At 31.7% G+C, this 18,892-nt stretch overlaps 1 protein-coding gene across 1 annotated transcript; it reads right to left on the bottom strand.

The window, feature by feature from the left end:
* Positions 1 to 618: 618 nt before the first annotated feature.
* LOC120268288 (pyridoxal phosphate homeostasis protein-like) lies at positions 619 to 5,326 on the bottom strand. The gene is given in 9 exon segments (XM_039275732.1): positions 619 to 927; positions 1,119 to 1,184; positions 1,186 to 1,218; positions 1,296 to 1,429; positions 1,840 to 1,927; positions 2,699 to 2,745; positions 3,976 to 4,042; positions 4,796 to 5,074; positions 5,170 to 5,326. Coding segments are annotated over 8 exon segments (732 nt in total). The 5' UTR covers positions 5,018 to 5,074; positions 5,170 to 5,326; the 3' UTR covers positions 619 to 852.
* Positions 5,327 to 18,892: the final 13,566 nt, after the last annotated feature.

An 18,892-nucleotide genomic window follows, 5' to 3' on the forward strand; every position in this document is an offset into this window, starting at 1 on the left:
ACTCTAACCGATCCGAAATACATATATCTTGAAAAATAAAATCTACATTTTTTCTAAATATTAATTTTAGTTTTTATTAATTTTATATCAGACAGATATAAATTTGTTTAAGATTTTTAAAATTATACATAATAATTCTATTTTGGAGATCAAATAAACAATTGGATACATTTATTTATATCAATATTTATTTAATTCATTACTGGAAAACTATCAGGATTGTTATTAATTTAAAATATAGATATTTATTAAGAACCCTCTATATTAAGATAAAAGCATACATAATAACACAAGGTGATACACACCTATGTCTGCTTATTATTAGTTGAATTTTACACTGACTTGGCCTAATTTCAAACAAAACCTTTGACAAGTAATTTTTTTCTGATTTGACAATTCCCCAGACAAATATATATATATATGGCACACATCATCTGGGTACATCCACAGATTTCAAAACATATGGACACCGCTCCCAAATCACCGATGATGTTTAATAATATATATATATATATATAATTCATTTATAAAATTTAGATTGTGAAAATTTGAACCCGTTGCCCATATCTGCTTATAGCCTTATACTTGACACATGCAAGTGGATGAAAATAACATGCCTTGTTCACTTATCATGCTAACATGCATGCACCAAAATTTCACTAGAGCATAAATGCTACTTTTAGGGATTTTACATAGATGTTTATTTTAATTTATTTTATATTTATGTTTGATAAAAATAACAGAAACATGGTACATCTTTTAATTTGATCTGCCCCAGTGTACATGCTCAGGAACTTTGCTGAATTGCATGATTCATATAATCAAAAGCATACAAGGACTTCAAAGTCGGTTTTACGCCTTTTTTGGGTACTCTCTGGCACCAAAAATAGTCGAACCAATCCTAACATTCGTGCTCCCCGCTTCAATCTGTAGAGACAGAAATTTATCAATAACCGATCACTTTCATCATATCATAAGACAAAGTCTTTCTTTCATCGGCTTTAGGTTTCGAATGCATGCAAATGAAAGAAATACAGCAAACACTATTGCCTACAAGGAGAAGCCGGACCTTCTCATATTTGCAATATGATTTTGTAGAGCCAAACTTGGTTACTTACCGCTTGTTCAAAGTCATTGGACATGCCCATTGAGAGCTCGCATTGCTCCTCTGGAATCCCAAGGGCATTTGCACACTTCAGTTCGACAATTCACGAGTGTCTACTTATACAACGCATGAAAAAGCGTTAGGAACTGATAAATATACACAATTGCCTGTTTGTTTTGAGAAAGACTACCTTGAAGTTTTCGGGTGTTGAGGAGTAATCCAGCATTCCAATTGTCATCAAGCCAGAGAAAACTAGGTTCGGGCAGTCCAGTTTCACATGTTTGGCCAGTTCAACACAACCTGCGGGATCCACACCAGACTTTGCTGCGAAGGAATTTGCCAATCAAGGAAAGACGAATGAATTAACCAGCCGACAAGCTGTTTAGGCAAAGTGTGAAATAAAGTCTGAAAGATCTCATTTGAAACTCAATGCTAAGCATAGGAAAAGACATGGCTAAGAATACAGACAGAACTTTGTCACTTTGCAGCAAATGTGCATTCTGTTGTCCCCAGGATAACATGCCTACAGATAAGGATAACAGTGGGAGTACGTAAAAATTATCTGGTATGTGATTTGGCTTCGCATTGAAAACATAAATACATAGATTAACCATTTCAACATGGAAAAGAAGGCAAAACAAAAAGAAGAAAAGGAAAGACCGGCACACTACGATTAAGTCATGCAATGTAAAACTAATTGAAATCTCGTCAAGAAAATGTTCCACGCAACTTACACTCTTCTCCACTGGTATTCACTTGGACCAAAACTTTCAAAGGCTTCCTTCCCAAGTTAGCCACAACGCGATCAAGAAGATTAGCAATCTGAAAAGAACACACATAGGGAAATCATTCAGGTGAGTATTACCAGTGTGATTTAATTTATTGATAATAAGGCAATTTAGATTAGGACTATAATGAATCAGCTCATTGAGCTATATCAAAGACAAGCCGATTTAGCCTCTTGCCCAATTTTTCACTAAATTTGCGATACAGCAATCACTCACTGGAATGATTCAGTTCATTTCCCTTGATATTCCACATTCATGGGATATCATAAAAGTTTAAGCCAGTAGCCAACCATTCACAACCTTCTATCCGATCATGGAACTGGTTGTGTAAGTAACTTAAGCAAATTTTAGCACTTAATAATAGAAGCATGGAAAGGTGGCATGGACAAAATGTCTTTGTTAGATTTTTATATTTTGGTACTAGTGGGCCCTATATGGGCTTAAGGGTTTTACACCAAAAAGTTTCAAGACTTAGTGGCTCAACCCCTATACCTATATATAAACCCATTGCACTTCTATCACACAACCGATGTGGTACTATATTTCCAACACCCTCCCTCAAGTTCAACTAGGTCATTTTTTTCCCCAAGTTTGAACTTACTCAGACTTGAACACCAGAGGTCTGTTTTTACCAAAAATTGTGCACTACTTTGTGTCTCAGAGATCCTACACACATAGACTTGTACACCACTTGTGTTTTAGAAATCCTACTCATATGGACTTGTACACCATTTTCATGAATGTAAAGAAATTATGCAAACATTTTAACAATTAATCAAACAGTAAATGTAAAGTAAAAACTAACCTTTTGATCATCTACGCTCTCAAACGTGTCTAGGTTAGGGACACCAGCTGTTCATAAACAAGAGGAAAAGAATGATTCATTGTTTAGCCACAAGTAACTATTTTTAAATGAGATGGAACAAGGGAGAAAGTCTAAATAATTATTAGATAGAATCTGAAAGAAAACAAAACTGAAGTGTTACATGATAAATCCTATGAAATGGTGTGTAAACACAAAGAGAGAAACTTGAGACATCAAACGAATTAAATCCAACAAAATAGAAAAGAATAAAGAATAGAATAGTGCAGGGCTACATGAAATCATAGTGCAGATTTTGATAAAAAGCTCAGATCCAATGGAGTACTAAACAGCCATGTCAACAAAAAACAATTCCGTAACTTAGATTTTAAAGTTCCATTGAATATCAAGGACCATTGGATTACAAACAAGGATCTGAATATCTTCCAATAGCATAACATTTTAACTAAGCAATCAGATATCATTAAACAAGAATTAGAAAACTGAAGTATCGCCAATGAAAGTCCCGACTCTGCATTTAACTAAAACACATTATTGTCTTCCATCAAGGAAAGTCAAGTAGCAATTTTGGTTCCTACCTTTTGCCCAAGGAACAGCTGGGAAATATTTGCAACTCTTATAAGAAACCCTCTTCAAATGAATTCAATGATCATCTTTAGGGTAAGAACATAATGTGTTTATTCCCAGGTAACAACCAATCAGATATAAATGTTTCCAGATAATTAACTTCAAGTTGGATTCTTGGGAAGGATTTGCTTGGCGCAAACCTCATCAGAATATTTTCAGGTGGTGTGACCAGCCTAGTGTTTTCCTTATAAGGCAGTTTGGATTCCACATTGCAAACTAAAATTCATTGATGAAAATTGCAGGTAATAGAAAAGATGTTGAGTTAGATACTATCATGTTAAATAGTTACTGACTTACCACATCAAACTATCGAGCAAATCAAACTATCTAGTGAACAAGTTTAGAAAGCATGATGTCATGAGCCCTGAGTAGCAACAAACAGAATCAGACACAATGTTATGAACTTATGACACATCAGATGATAGACTTAAAATTCATTGTCCAAAGGTTCCCATAGAGGCTGAATTGGCAGCTTACTTAAACTGATAGGTTTAAAATAGTACGAAATAAAACTTTTCTTAGATAGTTGTAGTTTAATTTAGGAATTATAATTCATATAGTATGAATAAAGCTTATCTCATGAACTATTTTCTAGATGCGCAAATTAACTTCAAAAACTAGAAGATGATTACCAAGAAGGGCTTTGACTTTATTGCTTTGCAGATTTCCAATAAAATGCCACTGAATATCTTCAGGAAGCTGCAAAAACAGAAGTTTACATTAACTAATTGTAAAAAGAACATGTAAACCCTCTATTTCATTTTGCAACTACAAAAAACGCATGAGTTCCTTTATTGCTTATATGACTGATTTCATTTTAAATGATACTGTGGATAGAAATATAACCGTTGCTAGCTTCGGAATGACTATTGGTTCAAAAGTTCACTAATTGACTCCAGGTCAATTACAATGGTAGTGCTTCAAGTACAAATATGAAAGCAAATCCTTGAGAAACAATACAAGAAAATAGAAAAAAAAAAAACAAAGTTTTCAACACCGAGAATAAAATTATAAGTATCCAAGTAGGTAGTAAATACATTTGATGTATGACGAAAAAATTTCCAGTCTTTTAAGTTTGTTTGATACAATAATGCCAAGAACAAATTAAATTCATATGATCCATTAGATTTCAGTGCTCTTAAATTCACATAAGACAGACAGTAAAGGACACAAATTTAACCATGGCTTTTCAGCACCTTGACATTAACAGAATGTTGAAGAACAAAATCATATCATAATGTTTAAGAACTCCGCATTTTTCTATGACAAAATTCTAGGGTTTACCAGTTACATAAAAAAAGATGAAAATCCCAGCCAAACCAGAACTAAAGGCATAATCAAGCAATCAAAAACCAATCCTGACACTAGCCTACATGTTTCAAAACAATCAAGTATGCAGCTTTGAAACAACAATGCATGGATTATGAAAGATCAAACGGATAAAAGAGAAACCTGAGGAGCTTTCTCAATGATCTCCTGAACATAATTCTCACCAAAAGATCGGTGGCCGGCTTCATACACTTGGCGGATAAGGGACACAGGCTTGGTCTTGCTGACGGCGACCAACCTAACCTGCTCCGCTGCGCGGCCAGACCTCTCAGCCGCCTGCTGAACCCTCGTGAGCACAGAACGGAATGCCATCACAGCGTCCCCTGCTACGCTTGAAGTTGCCATGCCGCTCAACAACCCTACCACCAACAACAACAGGAAGAAGCTCCACCACAAATCCTTCTATGGTCTCAATTGTTCAAGCAATTCATGCTTCAGAAATTAATTCAATGTGAGAATAATCAATAAAAAAATTGCAATAAAGACAGAAATCAAACCCTATAATGGAGGAATTCTTGCTCCGGAGAAGAACCCTAGCGCGATTAGGGGGTATGAAAGAGGATTTTGATAGAATCAGAATAAGCTGAATTATCTGGACTAATTCGTAAAATAAATTAGAGGAAATCAAAATTTAAGCAGAGAATCTCCTTCTTTATGTGTTTAGTATATACAATTTTGGTCAAAATATCAAAATGGTTCTCCATTTTGTGTTTTCTAACTTTTTAGTCCTTCTAATATAAGATCCATCTTTTAGTCCCTGTCTTTATACATTTCTATCTTTTTGGTCCATCCAATTAAAGGACCTGCCTTTTTGGTCCTTCCAGTTAATTAACTAGAGGGACTAAAAAATATGAAAATGTGCAAATACAAGAACGGTTGATTTTACAGCTAAAGATGAAAATGTGCAAATACGAGAACTAAAATAATTAATTTTATATTAATATGACTAAAAAGACAAAAAAATGCAAAATAGATTTACACCATATATTTATATTAAGAGCTAAAAAAGAAATAGTGTTGGGTAATTTTTTTTGTTTTGATAGAACATGGGCGTTTTTTTTTTTATTTTGGAGTCCACACTCTAATTTATATCAAAATGATTATTTAACTTCAATTTTATTTAAGCTGAGGATTATTTGATAGATTCTGGGCTATTGTTGATGATGTGATATCAGAAATTCTTTGTTGGCATATGAGATAGAATTATCAGCTGAGCCTGAGCCATATAAATGATGATAGAGAATTTTCGGTATATATATCAGTAAATATTAGTCGGAATCCTCAGCTGGCTACTTGGTGAAATAAAATTGAAGTTGAGAAACTATTTTAATTTTAAGGGTTGCGTTCTTCTTTCCTTTCTTCTATTCAATTAGGCGGATGCTATTGAGCCGATTAACCATTTTAATTCAAATTGAAGTTTCAACCCCAAAATAAAAAAGTATTATAGTTTGGTGCCCTATCAAAAAATTTATCCAATGTGTGCATTTTTATAAAAAGAATTATTTACATGCAGAAGGTCGAGGTTTTGGCTACACCGAGATTGACTAGAGTGCCTATTTGTTCCTTTATTAAAGGTGTTGTACAAATGTTTATTTGGTTCACGTGAGATAAAATTATTGGTAATGTGATTCCTAAGTAATATTGAAAATATGTACAATTTATGTTTGGTTAACACACTAATATAATTGGAATGTAACATTATCATCTTGTTTAGCTAGGAATCTTATATTATCAATTAATTTTTGACTAAAATACCCTTACCTAATACCTGCAAAATTTATAACATTTTGGTGCAAATAGCAACATTATTTAATAATAAATATGTGTCATTAATAAGAAAAAGTAAAATTTAATTTTAAAATATTTAATTTTTATTAATATTTATTAAGTTAAACTTAATTATTTTAAATAAATATAACTTTTTTCCCACCTAATACTTGAAATAAATTTTTAATCTTAAATGTTTTTTCTTATCTCCAACCAAATATTTCTATAAATATTTTTCATATAAAAATATGTGTGGAAAGAAAAAATATGAAATTTTTTTTATTTTTATAAAATTAATGTTATAAATGTTTATGTGATTTTATTGAATTTAAAGGATATAATGGGAAAAAATTGTATTCCACCCAAAATATTAGGTTAACACCTACTGAGTTGGTAATCACATTCCAGGCAACATTGCCCAAATTATGAGATTCCGGATATATAATAGTTACATTTTAAGTAATATGTTCCCTTAAATGTACAACTTTAGTGGATAATGAGAATTGGGTAAAATAAAAAAGATTAGCCAATTACTCTTGAGATTTTTAATTCTAAATTAATTATTCTTCAACAATTAAGCTAGACACTTGTAATAGGATGTAATGAGTAGTTAAATAGAAAATTAAATTTGAAAAAGAAATCTATCTAAAGAGAAATTAGGGGTAATTTTAAAAAATTAACTAAAATTTTCATAGAATTTTTGAAATTTATTAACTTTTTTAATATGTGAGATTCAATTATTCATGACTGAAAATAGAATAGAGAGCAACCAATGGCAAGGATTGTGCCTATAATTTCAATAAATCAATAATAATAATTAAGTTGTGGGTCTAGCAGGTAGAATAGAAATTTTATTTTTTTCTTTTTAATTAAAAAATGAAAGTTGGATCTCGTGCCTTATTAATATTTATTAAAGAAAATTTAAAAAATATTTAATGCCATAGACATTTACCCTATTCACTCATCAGGCACACCTTTAAATCCAAATGTTGGACTAAGTCAAGGCTAGTTTTTTAAAAGTGAAAAACGAGTGGTGAATTCTTAGAATGAGTTTGGGTTGTTTAAATAAGTGGATTTAAAATTGAGAAAAAAGTCTATTATTGTATACGACGTTTAAATGTTTTAGTCAGTTTAGACTCATAATTTTAGAAAATCGATAGGTCAAAGATCTAAATAAGAAAAGATATGGTTGTATATATATATATATATATATATATATCTATATAGATTTATATAACAGTTTCCAGTTAGGTTTTATAACCAATTGCAAAGAATATGGACTGTGCCATATTTAAAAAAAAAATATGCTAATTAATTAATGATAATAGGTATGCTGTGGATATGGTAGACAAATGTAACTTACTAAAATATTAACGGAGGGAGATATTTGCTCATTTCATTCATAGATGAAAGATGCACCTCTGATGTCCGGGTTAGCTTAAGTTCTTGGGTCTCTTAAGTGATAAGGATTGACATAGAGCATCACGCTATAAATGCTTGGAGTGGGCTTAACATCAAAAGCCCGAAAGCAGAATCCATGCCAAAGCCCGAATGCACAAAGCCATCTTAAAATTAATTATGGAATCATATGATAATTATGATTTCTTTTAGTTTTTAATATTTTCTTTTATTAGCTAGAAATCCTATTATAGTTTAAAGGATCTTTGAGCGTGAAGAATTTATAGTAGTAATGCCTTAAAAAAATAATAATAAATTATTGAGAAGAAGATATATTTTTATAAAAATCATTTTATAGTTTAAAGGTTTTTTTTTGGCTTTTAGAATAACAAATGATTTTTTATGAATAAACTAATAATAATAATAATAATAATAATAATAATAATATTATTATTATTATTATTATTATTATTATTATTATTATTATTAAAATAAATCAATATTTAATATTTGTAGTTAAATCCCAATATTATCCAATTATAAATTAGTTACTCAAGAACTATAATCTTATTGTTATTAAAGGCAATAAAGAGTACAGATAATGTGGTGATATATAGCTCATAAGCTTATGTATTACCTATGTTGAAAGAGGATTAGTAGAGAAGGTTTCCTAACAGTTAAACATAATATTGCAAAGCTTTATGATATACTTGAATTGTCTTTCTTTGAAGGGGTGTTGAAAAGGTTAGGTTTTTTGTGAGGCATGGTGCATTTGATGAAGTTGTGTTATGTACATTGTGAAATGTAATGTATTGTTTGATAATAAACTTTTGGGCCCACTAGTCCCAAAGCAAGCATTAAGGCAAGGGAATCCTCTTTGGTCTTACCTATTTTTGTTTTGTGCGTGCTTTGCTTGGGAGAGGTGAAGAAGGGGTTTATAATGGAGGGTAGGGTAGGAAAAAGTAAGAGAAATGGTGTTTTTAAGTTATACCTTGTTTGGGATAAAGGTAAAGTAAAAAGAGATTACCTAACCTTGTAATGTTTGGATTGAAGATAATAGAGGGTATGATTTTATGGTAATATTACAAAAATACCCTTATAAGAAAAAAGACATATAAGACATATAATAATGTAAAACTATCTAGTGATTGTATTTATCTATTGATTTTTTCTTATACTGTTCTTCATGTATTTCTATTAAATATTTATGACTCCAAACTATATCACAATTCACAATAATTAATTATTTGACACCACAAATACACACAGAATTACATTAATTATCGCAATTACATTAATTATGGCACCACAAATATACACAAATATTCGACAAACACCACCTCCTTACGTAAATTATGGCACCACAAATACACACAGAATTACATCATATAACAATGAATTTAATACAATAATATTTGAGTCACCACCAAGCAATTGTTTAACTATTTCAAAATCTGCAACCTCAAAACCTGCAGAAATGTAAATCAAAATCAAATTCAAACCATGCGGTCACAACTAATGTAATGAAATGTAAATCAATACTATTAGAATGAAATGAAGTCATCCAAACATTACTATTATAAATTCAAACATGTAGAAATATATATCAAAATCAAATTCACCAAAATTTTTTTTAGCCATCCAAACAATATTATTAGAATGAAATGAAGTCATTGGAACCAATTGTAACAAATAAGAGAGCTTCTTTCTTAGAAGTCTTAAAGCTGCATAGAGTCTTATAACATCAAAAACATCAAAAAAAACAAGTTCAAATTGTTCACGACCACTACTCGAGTCTTATAACATTCACTAATGCGGGTTATTGCCATAACCCAACCAACTCAACAATAAAGACTTGCTTTCCTCGATTAGACATCTAATTAAACATTCCAATAACTTAGAATCTTCGATGAGAAACCTGTAAACTTTGCCAAGAATAGTGTGTGAGATCCCTAAATCTTAGAGCATACCCCACACGTTGTAATCCTTGGTAGGATTAGTGGTAGATGCTTGAACTAATATGTTAGTTGATTGAAGAATAGCATTAGCTACCATCTCAATCACTGTAGACAACTTGTCACAGTTTTCATCATAATTATTCATTCCTTTACTCTTCTTAGGCCTAGAAGAATCTCAATCACTGTAGACAACTTGTCACAGTTTTCATCATCATTATTCATTCCTTTACTCTTCTTAGGCCTAGAAGAACTTGGAGCTTGAGTTTGAGATTGTTGATTTGTAGCCATTGGTGATGATTCATCTTCCCTTCGTCGTCATGCACACTTGTGTTTGGATTTTCACCCAAATTCTCAAAGTTCACAGTGTTTTGCGGAACTAACAAATCAATTTCATTTATTGTGTTTCCAGAAGAATTCCTTTCATTTCGCCTTTGTCGCCTCATTTCTGACGCAGTTTTAGCTTGTACCCCAGTTGCCCGGTCCTGTCCATAAAGTTGAACAAGTTTCTCATAATTTTGACCCTTTTGTTCATCCATTCAGCAGTTTATGGTTTGGCCTAAATGTAAAATAATGTTGTTATCAAAGTGTACATAGCATTACTTCATTATTAAAAAAAATAAATAAAAACTTACCTCAATTAAATGTTAACATACTTCAAGCTTAACATGCCACATTTCTGTAATTGGATTCCATGCGAACCCACTCATTTCATTCTTGAAAATGTCATAGCACCTTATAAATACTCACTCTATATTTTTCATGCGGTTTTGAGCCTTTTCTTTGTCTATTGGCTTATCTAAAAATTTACTTCTCACTTCATTTACTATGTTCTCCAATGCATGTGTGGTGAATGTTCCACCAACTCGATTTCCCATTGTTTGTTGATGTAAGTATGTATCAATTAAAGCATCATCTATAGTAAACACCCATATACACATGTTACTTCCATCATGAACATTTGAACTTGATTTCCTCTTTGACATATTTTAAACTACATCAATAAGAATACAAAATTATTAATAACAATGACTTATTTAAAATTCATGGATATATGTAATTAAAAAAGTTTACAAGAAGGCACACAATGAAATAAAATAAATCCATTTAACAACAATGCAAAAACAACATCACCCACTTAACAACGTCATCCATTTAACAACAATGTAAAAACAACATCGCCCATTTAACAACATCATCCATTTAACAACAATGCAAAAATAACATCATCCACTTAAAAACATCATCCATTTAACAACATCAACCATTTTAACAACAATGCAAAAACAACATCACCCATTTAACAACATCATCCAATTAACATCGCACCAATACATCACTCAACGTAATTAATCCACATTTCAGTTGATATAGCATCCCTAATATTTTCTCCTGCAATTGTTTCTTCATTGTTTTCCCCGATGCCATCATGTTCATCTTAAACTTCATCACTAAGTTCATTATCAACTTGAGCAATTAAGGCTTTATCAAGATACTACACCCATTAAATAATTGTGCAAAATACAACATGCAAAAATAGTTTCTTTCTGTGTTTCCAAACCATAATGTGGCTCTATTGAGCTCCCTACTATAGGAAAATGCTTCTTAAGGACACCAAATGTTGGCTAGATAAAATTTGGTAGAGATGCATGGCGAAGATTAAATAATTCACATGGATTTTATGGTAGGTTCCTTGAATATTCCTTCAAATGATATCTCTCTCCTCTATATGGTGTAATACGCCCACTTCTTAACTTGAATCCATCATCAACAAGATAATATTTTCCTAAATAACAAATGAACTATATTATAACATTGTTTGTGTATATATGGTCTTTAATAAAATATTGGATCTTATCAACAATTACCTTGAGGGATTTTTAGTGGACAAGCTCTAATTAACACATTTTTCATTATTCTTGAATCAGATGCTGTGCCTTTCCACCTAGGTAACATGTAAGTAAATTTTAAATTGAATGTGCATGCAGCCAACACATTTTGTGTTGGGCATTCCTTCATTTCATGATACCTAGGTGCGTTAACATTGGAAAATTTTACACGAATATATGTTCCTTCAATTGCACCAACACAATCATGGTATAAATTTAATATTTTATTCACACCATACACATAATTGTAATAAAATTAAAATTCATTGGGGATTAGATTACCTTAAAATATGGATAAAATCTACTGTTGCTGAATATTTTTGAAGGGATTTGTGAACTATCCGGTTATACTAGGTATTTTTCCTCTAACTCTACTATAGCTTGCAATACATTATGAAAATGACGGGAGATTGTCTCATGAGAATGACGGAAGAAAAAGACAGTTCACGATGAGAGACATTATGACCTAATAAATATAGAGTTCTTGCAACTTGCTCCTCGATGGACACTTGTAAAGTTGGTCTAAGACCTCCGTCTCTAACTAATATTTCACATAATCCTAGGAAAGCTCTAGGACTCATTCTTATCATGTTATGACATAGATCACTTAACAACAAATGTGACATTAGTTCATCTCTTGCTTGGTCTCCATGAAGGCGTAATTCACGAGCAATTTGATCGTTAACATATTTATGTTCCTTCTTACACCTCGCAATCCAACTAATCACTAGAATAATAACTTGAGCTGCTACTAAATGGTGCAACAGTTGCAATTTTATGAAAGGATTGTCCAATAGGTTTTTTTTTGTTGGCCATCTAAAAAAAATTAATTATCAAAATTTGCGAAAAAAAGGGAGAATATTAAACATTCTCATATAATAACATGCACAAAAAGAAAAAAAAAAATTCCTATTCTCATATGACCAGAAATATTATGTCATGACAAAAAATATTCTCATATGAGTCTACAATATAATAACATGCATGATATCTTTCCAATGGATGGACCACATTTGAGCAATCAAGTTCAATCAATTAAACAATGCAAGCACTGGTTGCAAATAGTCAAATGTTGGGGCCATGAAACTTAATTTGTTTTATTTTAATGTTAGAAATCATAATATCTTTCCAATAAAATCTATTCAATATAGGTGACATTGTTTGTTATATATATATATATATAATATATAGAAGAGAACAAAATTGGTGGTTCATGTGTGCAAGGTAATGAAAACAAAGTCAATAAGACAAGGCAAATTGTGCTACCCAACCAAATGAAAAGCTAACTACACCAACTATATATAACATTTAATTAGGGCTCAATCAATAAGGGGCTATAGATATATAGATAGATTTCATGATATCCATGCTTAACAACTTCTACCTAAATTCTAAGTGTTTGTAAGTAAACAGAATTAGACTATCCACATGCCACTGGATTTAGAAGTATTATTGGGCCTAGCATTAACTGGTCGAACATTAGTAGGCCCAACAACAGTATTAAAAAACGGCATCTAGTATTCTAGTGTTAATACTGGTTGGTTGGTTTATCTCTTTTGTGAATTAAACAAGTTTTGGTCTCATTTTCAATATATATATATATATATATATATATTATTTTAAGGATTTTTTGTTTTTCCTATAGTGAAGTTTTTGTCATTTAGATCATGTACATAATTAATGTATGATCTTTGTCATGCTTGCAAAAGTGAACATCTCATTGCCCAAGACAAGGATTAGACAAACAAAGAACAATATTGGATCTAGAAAGAATTTGGTAATAGTTTGCTTTCATAATGAAACAAAAAAAGACAATGCAACTGCAAATTAATTGGTCCAATTGCAGAATAAATATTTAATAGTCATGCACCAACTATAAAAACAATAGCTTTTAGTATTTAAGACTTTATGATTATGAGTTGCACATACTGAAACAAAGAAAAGGCAATTTAATTTTACAGAGACGACTATTTATGAGAACACTTGCCATGGTGATGTCCAAGTTTATCAATCTGACAGGAAATTTGAGTTACATTAATAGAATACTAAATGACAAGAAGGCTCAAGGATTCACAAACAACAAGAATTGATAAAAATCTAGCCATTAGCATATTGGAGTTCGAATTCATGTTCTAATGATAAAATGACCAATTCATGGATCCAGTGACCATCAAATAGGTAGTCAGCAGTTAGGGAGTTTCTTATATCACTTGCAATGACCAGAACACTAAACAAGTTCTGGTCCCATTTTCAATATATATATATATATAATTAACATCAATTGACAAGATTAAAAATACTAAACAAGTTCTGGTCCCCTTCAAATTCACTCACAAACCATTCAAACTTCATTCAATCTGATGAAATCAAGATCTCATCACAAAAAAAATAAAAAACCAAAAGATCCAAACCAAAACATGAAGATCAACACCATCTAATGAAAAACAACAAGAATGATCAAATTTAGACCTATATATATATAAACACAAACATAATACTTGGTTCTGAAGCTCCAAGAAGAGAATCCCATAAACAACACCGTCGAGACTGCAATCACAACATTTAGATCTCAAGAAACCACACATTCCACAATTAATCTCAAAAAAAAAAAAAACAAACAAACAAACAAACAAAACAAAACAAAACAAAACAAAAACTGAAGAGATCAATGGAGATGGAAAGGGATCTCACCCAAAGAAGAAGGAGAGCTAGGAGACAGTGGTGCAGTTGTCACGCACACTGTCTAGGAAATCGTCCAGGCTGAGGAGACACAGTGGTGAAGCTCTCGTATGCACATGGTGGTAAAGCTCTCGGCGAAACATTCCTAATTGTTTGAAAAACCTTTAACCTAACCAAATAGATGTAATTTCTTGGAAAAGTCGAGGGTATTTTGGTCCAGATAAAAAATAAAACCTTCTCAACCCCCCAATTTGGAGGGTTGAGAAAATGGGGTAAATGGAGATTTCTTAACCCTCCATTTACCCTCTATATAATCCTGGATCCAAACAAGGGTTCGTCCATAACCTTAACTTACAAAACCCTCAATAACCCCCTCCCAAGCAAGCCCTAAGAGCTAACTAAGTTGTTGAGAAAGAAAGAAATGAAGGGAAGAATTCATAGGTGTCAAATAGCACTTGGAGCGCCATAAGTGACTCATCTTCTATTTGTGAGTGCTTTATATCTTTCTTTCAAAGATAATGTTGTTGAATGTAAAGTTGTGAAGGAAACTCAAACAATGTATAAGAGTGTCTTATGCCTCATGATAAGTGATAAATTTTGACAAATTATCCATCATATTTAGCAACAATGTACCAACCTAATTTTGAAGCTAGATCTATGAAGAGTTAATAGTGGGGGAAGTACATGAATAGACAAGCTAGTTAATTAGGTATATCTGCGTTGATAGGAAGGAAGAAGAAGTAGATCTTTGTTTTTATCTGTGATAAGGTTTGGAGAAGAGTTCAAAATTTGAATAGCAGGAGCTTATCTAGAGCGGTTTAGGAGGTATTATTTAAATGGTAGTCCAGTCAATATCAGATTTACATTATGCGTTTATTTTTTATGTCAATTGACAAATGTCACGAGTTGGAGAAAATTATAAATTTGTTTCTGTGGGGGAACACAAATTAGTTTTGAGGAATTAGATGGATAAAAGAAGTGTGATGGGATAGTGTTTAGATGGATTAATGATTTTAATGTTTCTTTTCTTTGCAACAAGGATGAAGATTAACAAAGAACCTAGATTGTTTAATGGCCAAAATTCTCAAAGCTAGATATTTTTTAGAATCTTATTTTTTTTTAATAGTGGGTTAGGTAAGTAACAAAGTTATTTTTGGTGGAATATATGGAGTGCTCAAAGTCTTGTACAAATGGAATGTCAATGGAGAATTGGATATAGGAGTCGAGTTAAGATTTGGGGAGATTCTTGGCACCTGATGAGTCAAACCCTTATATTATTATGCCTATGATTGATGGTGGTAGAAATTTTGCGTGCGTGTGATTTAACATTGATAGATGGGAGAGGTTAGGATATTAATTGATAGAGTTAGGAGTTGGTTATAGGCTAGCATTGATAAGGTATCAATTGAATGGATTTGGTAAGAGGAGAAGAATGATGTGTTTTATGTCAGGAGTGGGTATAGTCTTTAACAAAGGATGGGGCAAGCAGGAAGTGTAGCATAATCCAAACATGTTTAGAGGGTTTTATGGAGTATGAAAGCTCCTCTTAAAATGCTTAATCTCTTATAAAGAGCTGCTAGGGGTGTTTTTCCCACAAGCTTTGCCTTACCCCACCAAAATATTCTTATTGATTCTATGTGTTTAGTGTGTGGAGTGGGAGAAGAGACTATGATGCATATTCTGGTCTCCTTTAATTTTTCAAGGGAGGTTTTGGTGAAATTGGAAGTTGTTCTTTCTAGGAGGAATAGATGAGTTCATGGAGTAAATACATATAATGTGATTGAAGGTTGACAAATTCATATGAGGTGAGATTATAGCTATGTGTTGAGGACTTTAATAGCATAGAAATTCAGTGGTATGGAGAAACAAAAGAACTGATATTAATCATGTTATTAGGTCAAGTTTTAGGTTTCTTAAAATCATACAAATGCCATCTTCACCAACAAACACAATCTATTAGCGTCAACAACCTACACAATCATCTTAGCTAACACCAAAGTCTTCTCAATTGATTTTACTTTCGAATATTTTTATATTCACTTCAAAATATATAGGATATGGAAACAAACCTTGTTGCAATAGCTTATATATAGATATTGTATGTGTTTATTTCATTTTAATACAATTTAAAAACTTCAATTATATTATATATCCTTTATGGTATTAGAGCTTTTTTCACACGAGCTTGATCCTTCTACCATGGCATCTAATTCCTCCACCACCTCCATTGCTCTTGACCCAATAAGTACTCCGCTTAATCTCATTATTATTAATGTTGCTGCTCAATTAACTCTGAAACTTACCTAGTTCAATTACTTCTCATGGAAAGCTCAATTTACTATTCTATTTTTCAGTCTTGATCTACTTGGTTATCTTGATGGCACACTTGTATTTCCTCAGCTAACCATAGCATTAGATAGTTGTACCATCCAAACCCTACACATATGGCTTGGCATCATCAAAATCAACTTATTCTACATGCAATTCTTGCCTCTCTCGTGAATCTATTATTCCACTTGTTTCCTTCACAACATCCAGCCATAAAGCATAGACTCATTTGGCCCGTCTCTATTGAAAGTGATCTACCACTCATATGATTCACTTAAAAGACAAATTAAGGTGTTGTTTGGATCAGCTTATTGTTGATCCAAAAGCACTTATTTTATAAGTTAAGTGCTTATGAGGTTTAATATTGTGTTTGGATGGGCTTTTTTGAATAAGCTGAAGCTGTGAAATAAGCCCAAATACAGCTTATTTTATAAGCTGCCAAAGACCAGCTTATGGAAATAAGCTGTTTTTGATAAGCTATTTGGTTAAGTGCATTTAATTAAAATGCCCTCAGTCAATCCTAAAAATTACTAGCTTTTGTATTACCCTAACTTCCTATCATCCTCATCTCAAAACAGCCGATCGATCACCATTTTCACTCCGATCTGCCGATCCTCGCCATCTCATCTCCTCTGCCGATCCTCGCCATTTCATCTCCTCTGTCGCTATCTTATCAATTTGGTATGAATCTGTTTCTTTGGAAATGTATGGTATTGAGATATGAAGTTTCCTTGGTTTCCTTCTCTTCACTACCTACTCTTCATGCAAAAATTATTCAATAGTATGATGAGATATGAAGTTTCTTTCTTTGTTTTTTCTAAAATTATCTTGCAGCTATTAATAAACTAGTGGCTCTTTGTCCACATTGAAAATTTTTATTTTTTCTTATGATGATGTTAATAAACCAGTGGGGAAACTCCTTTTGATGGAATAGTAGAAGATTGCTTACTTCTTTAAGTTTTTAATGTTTTGTTTTATTTGATTTTTATCACTTTCTTTTATTGTTGTATATCATCCAATGCTTATGATGTCCAGATTCTAATTGAACTTCAGATTTTTTAATGTTTTTTCTTAAATCCTCAAAATGTTTGATATCAATTTAATATGTGAATAATGGAAAGAAAAGTTCAACTCACACGGATTTCACAATATCAATATAAACAAATATATGGTCTAACAATAAGGCTAAAAATAAGAAAAGAATTAGTCTTGTATCTATAATATACATCACTTTCCTATGCTTCTAAAATACAATTATATTTTACCAAGAATACAAACTATAAACATATTCCCCAGACCCTTGTTAAATATATTTGCTAACTAGTTGTGCATAGGTGGGAACATAAGCTAGGTGGATGTTATTTCTTTGAATCTTGTAATGCACAAGATGACAATCAAATGTCTATATGTTTTGTGTGTCTATGGAAAACTGAATAGGTGACTGCTAAACCAACTTACATGATAATAATAAGACACACCACTCATCACCACAATAGCTAACTGCTGAAATTGTCTACATTATCAACAATAATAATAATAATAATAATAATAATACACTACAAACTGTTTTAATTAATTTTTTTAATTAAGAATATATTCTAAAATTATCTTGCAGCTATTAATAAACCTTGATATTCTCTTGCTTTGTTCCGACTGACTTTTATCGAAAAGAAAATCACGAGTGCATCTTTAAAAGCTCCCTTCAAAGACATTGCTTCTCATCGCTGTGTACTCATCTCCTCTCTAAAATAGTCAATTTTTGTCTTGTTTTTCTAATAGCAGTAAAACCATATTGGACATGATTCTGTAGATTACTGCTGAATTCTTAGCCTTGATAATCAATCCATGTTTTTCTTTTTTAATGTTTATTTGCAGTAAAACCGTAAATGAAATATGATTGCCTGATGTCCTAATCATTAGTGATCATCAAACTTTACATAAATTACTGCCGAATTCTTAGCTTAGATGATCAATTGTTGTTTCACCTTTTCGATCCTCATTAACAATAAAATTGTAAATGGAACATTAGTTTCTGACATGGTGGCATCAATCAAAATTCGTAGCTACAATACAATGATAAAATCTACTTTCTAATTACTTGAGCTATTTTTTGATAGCTTAGGAGTAAGTTTCTAAGAATGAATCAATGAATTAAAATAATGTACTAACTTTTATTAAAAGCTGATTGGTTGTGCATTGGTGAA

Source organism: Dioscorea cayenensis, chromosome 9 (assembly GCF_009730915.1).
Source record: "Dioscorea cayenensis subsp. rotundata cultivar TDr96_F1 chromosome 9, TDr96_F1_v2_PseudoChromosome.rev07_lg8_w22 25.fasta, whole genome shotgun sequence".
In the NCBI taxonomy this organism is placed as follows: domain Eukaryota; kingdom Viridiplantae; phylum Streptophyta; class Magnoliopsida; order Dioscoreales; family Dioscoreaceae; genus Dioscorea; species Dioscorea cayenensis.